At 41.1% G+C, this 2,464-nt stretch overlaps 1 protein-coding gene across 1 annotated transcript; it reads left to right on the forward strand.

Annotated features, from left to right (window-relative positions):
- The first annotated feature begins 809 nt into the window (after positions 1-809).
- On the forward strand, positions 810-1,664 carry LOC149197886 (uncharacterized protein At2g39910-like). Its single transcript, XM_089404005.1, has one exon. It carries the CDS (start codon positions 908-910, stop codon positions 1,556-1,558), a length of 651 nt encoding a protein of 216 aa, XP_089260131.1. The 5' UTR covers positions 810-907; the 3' UTR covers positions 1,559-1,664.
- The last annotated feature ends 800 nt before the right edge of the window (positions 1,665-2,464 follow it).

Genomic DNA, 2,464 nt, shown 5'->3' on the forward strand with positions numbered 1-2,464 from the left:
TTTCAGATCAAACAAACTCCAAGGCTCGAAAGGGGCGTGTAATGGTGTACAATCTTGTTGAAGCGACTCATGAATTTCTCTCTGAGATTATTCCCAACGATCAAGCTCATCATCAGAGTTCAAAGGCTTCATGTTCTGTTGTACAGCAAACGATGGATGGATGTCTGAATCTGCAAAGATTTCCGGGGAGGATTTATTTTTCACCGGAGGACCTGAAGTGTAGAGGTAACAACGAATCTTGACTACGCTGCCAAAGGAAGATGTGCTTGAAGCTGCATCTCTTCGCTCATTCTGAGGATCAATAGGTGCTACTTTGTGAGGGAACGTATGCTTTACTTGGAGCTGCGTCTTTTTTTGGAGGATCCATGAGAATGACCGTGTCTTTTTGTGTCATTATGGTCGAAATCACAAACAATCTGCAGCTTTTGCCCCTGATTATGCTAGTTCTTCTCATATCTAAGGCTGTTGGTGATGTTTTTAATGGAGGATTTTATGAAGAGCAAGCTCGGCTGAGAGGCATCCCATTGCTCGAATCGAGGCCAAAACAGTACATGCGCAATATGATTGCCAAAGAAGCTTGTGTAAATCAAAAGGTTCCATATTTTCCACGTGTCGTTAAGGTTGGAGATGTAGTTGCAATGCTACAGAGCAATAGTCATAATGGTTTCCCTGTAATTGATCATCTACAAAATGGAGAAACAGTTGTCATTGGATTTATTCTACAGAGTTACTTGTAGGTGGTTTTGCAACTGAAGGCAGATTTCCAGCATATTCCAGTGCCCGGTGATACAAGGGGATCTCTCTCAACCAGATTCAACATCCATATATAGGACCATTATGTACATTGGTTATCCCTTGTGCATTGACAGCCTTAGATCATTGGTCTCCTGAAGTGAAGGGTCAAGGTATGATAGCTCTTGTCCATTTAGCAAAGAATCTGAATTCTGCTGAGCTCTTTTGGTACAAGGATGTGATTCTTGATGCAACTTGTCGGAATATATCTGGTAGTGAACAGCTTTGGCAATCCGTAGTTGAAATGTCTGTGACACTTGTCACTTGTATTGAGGGGAGGAACCCTCGTGGACATTGGTATGGAGAAATATTCAATGAAATGCTCAGAGAGATGGAGAGGCATACTGGAGATAAGGAACGCCGCACTGTATGGCTCCAGCATATTGAGCCACTGATTGAGGGAATGGGATTGGTTATCCTAGCTTATTTCAGGCGTTTATTTCCCCTTTTGTTTCATTGGTTGCATGCAAAGGATGATGCCACAGTGATACTGGTTATTCAAAGGATTCTCACCATCACTAAGCTGACGTGGATGCGTAATACCCCATATGTGGAAAGGTTGGTGGAAGAACTAGTGCTTGCATACAAGGGATCATCGGCACGGAAATACGGTTCTGATATTCGTACTTCTGTTGTTCAAGTTTTGAGAGTTCTTCAGTTATGCAAAGGGCTGCAATTTGAAAAAGCTTGGAGGAAGTATAAGGATGATTCTATAACATTGCCTAGTTCAGATAGAGTATGCTCTGCAGTAGAAATGGAAGCCTAACTATTCTAAGGTGGTGACATTCTTACCCGTTGTTCTAAACTTTCTGGAGAAACAAAGGACTGCAGGTTACGGCAGTGGCAAGAAAAATGTGCAAGGAGGATTTGATCATGAACTTGCGATAAAGCTCTGCTATATTGGGTCTCTTCATAGCGGCACATTAGGAAAAGAGATTCATATAAAATGATGTGGTCAATGTATTTATTGTCTTTTCAAACATTTCTGGGCGAAATCCAAATTTTGAAACAGGAGCATTCCATGTTAGGGGTTGTAATTGGAAGAAAAAACCAATATACATTTAAAAATATTGCCATTAGATGGTATGCCTGCAACAGATGAAGTAGCGCCCCTCCTCTGCACAGAAAGTCACTTTCAAATGTAAACAGATGATGAGTTCCAGATCATGGGGAACCTGCGGCAGACAGGAATTTGTTCCGTGATTTTCGCCAAAGATTGTTGGGATTCTTTGGAGATTTTTGTGGGATCGAGGGCGATGTGGCGCTTGGAAGGTGGAGCTATTGAATGCAGCCATGTAAACTGCTCTCGGTTTAGTTGTCACTATAAGCCGAATCGGTGGAATATTAGTTTGAAATCCGTTGTATTGGCAAATGTAACTTGGCAAACGGGCTATCTATCACATCCAAAAATTGTGATTTGGTTTAAGATTTCCAATCCTGGTCCTGTGGAGATCTGCGCTCCAGATGTATCGCTTAAATGGCCAATTATCAAAAGATGTAGAGGAATGCTGTTCCATGTTTAGAATAGATGAACGCCCCTTTCCTACTTTTTGTAATGACAGTTAAAACAGCGCCCTGATTGTGGAGTCGAGCTGTTGCTTTTTGGTTTTTTTTTAGTTTAGTTTTATGTAATGTATAAAACATATATATATAATTTTTAGATAAAGAGTGA

The sequence above is a fragment of the Pinus tabuliformis genome, chromosome 2_2 (genome assembly GCF_031772625.1).
Source record: "Pinus tabuliformis cultivar Carrire ecotype Pingquan chromosome 2_2, CPIR1, whole genome shotgun sequence".
NCBI lineage: Eukaryota > Viridiplantae > Streptophyta > Pinopsida > Pinales > Pinaceae > Pinus > Pinus tabuliformis.

Excerpts from the sequence above, each read along its gene's own strand:
- LOC149197886 (XM_089404005.1), top strand. The coding sequence starts at position 908 with ATGATAGCTCTTGTCCATTTAGCAAAGAATCTGAATTCTGCTGAGCTC.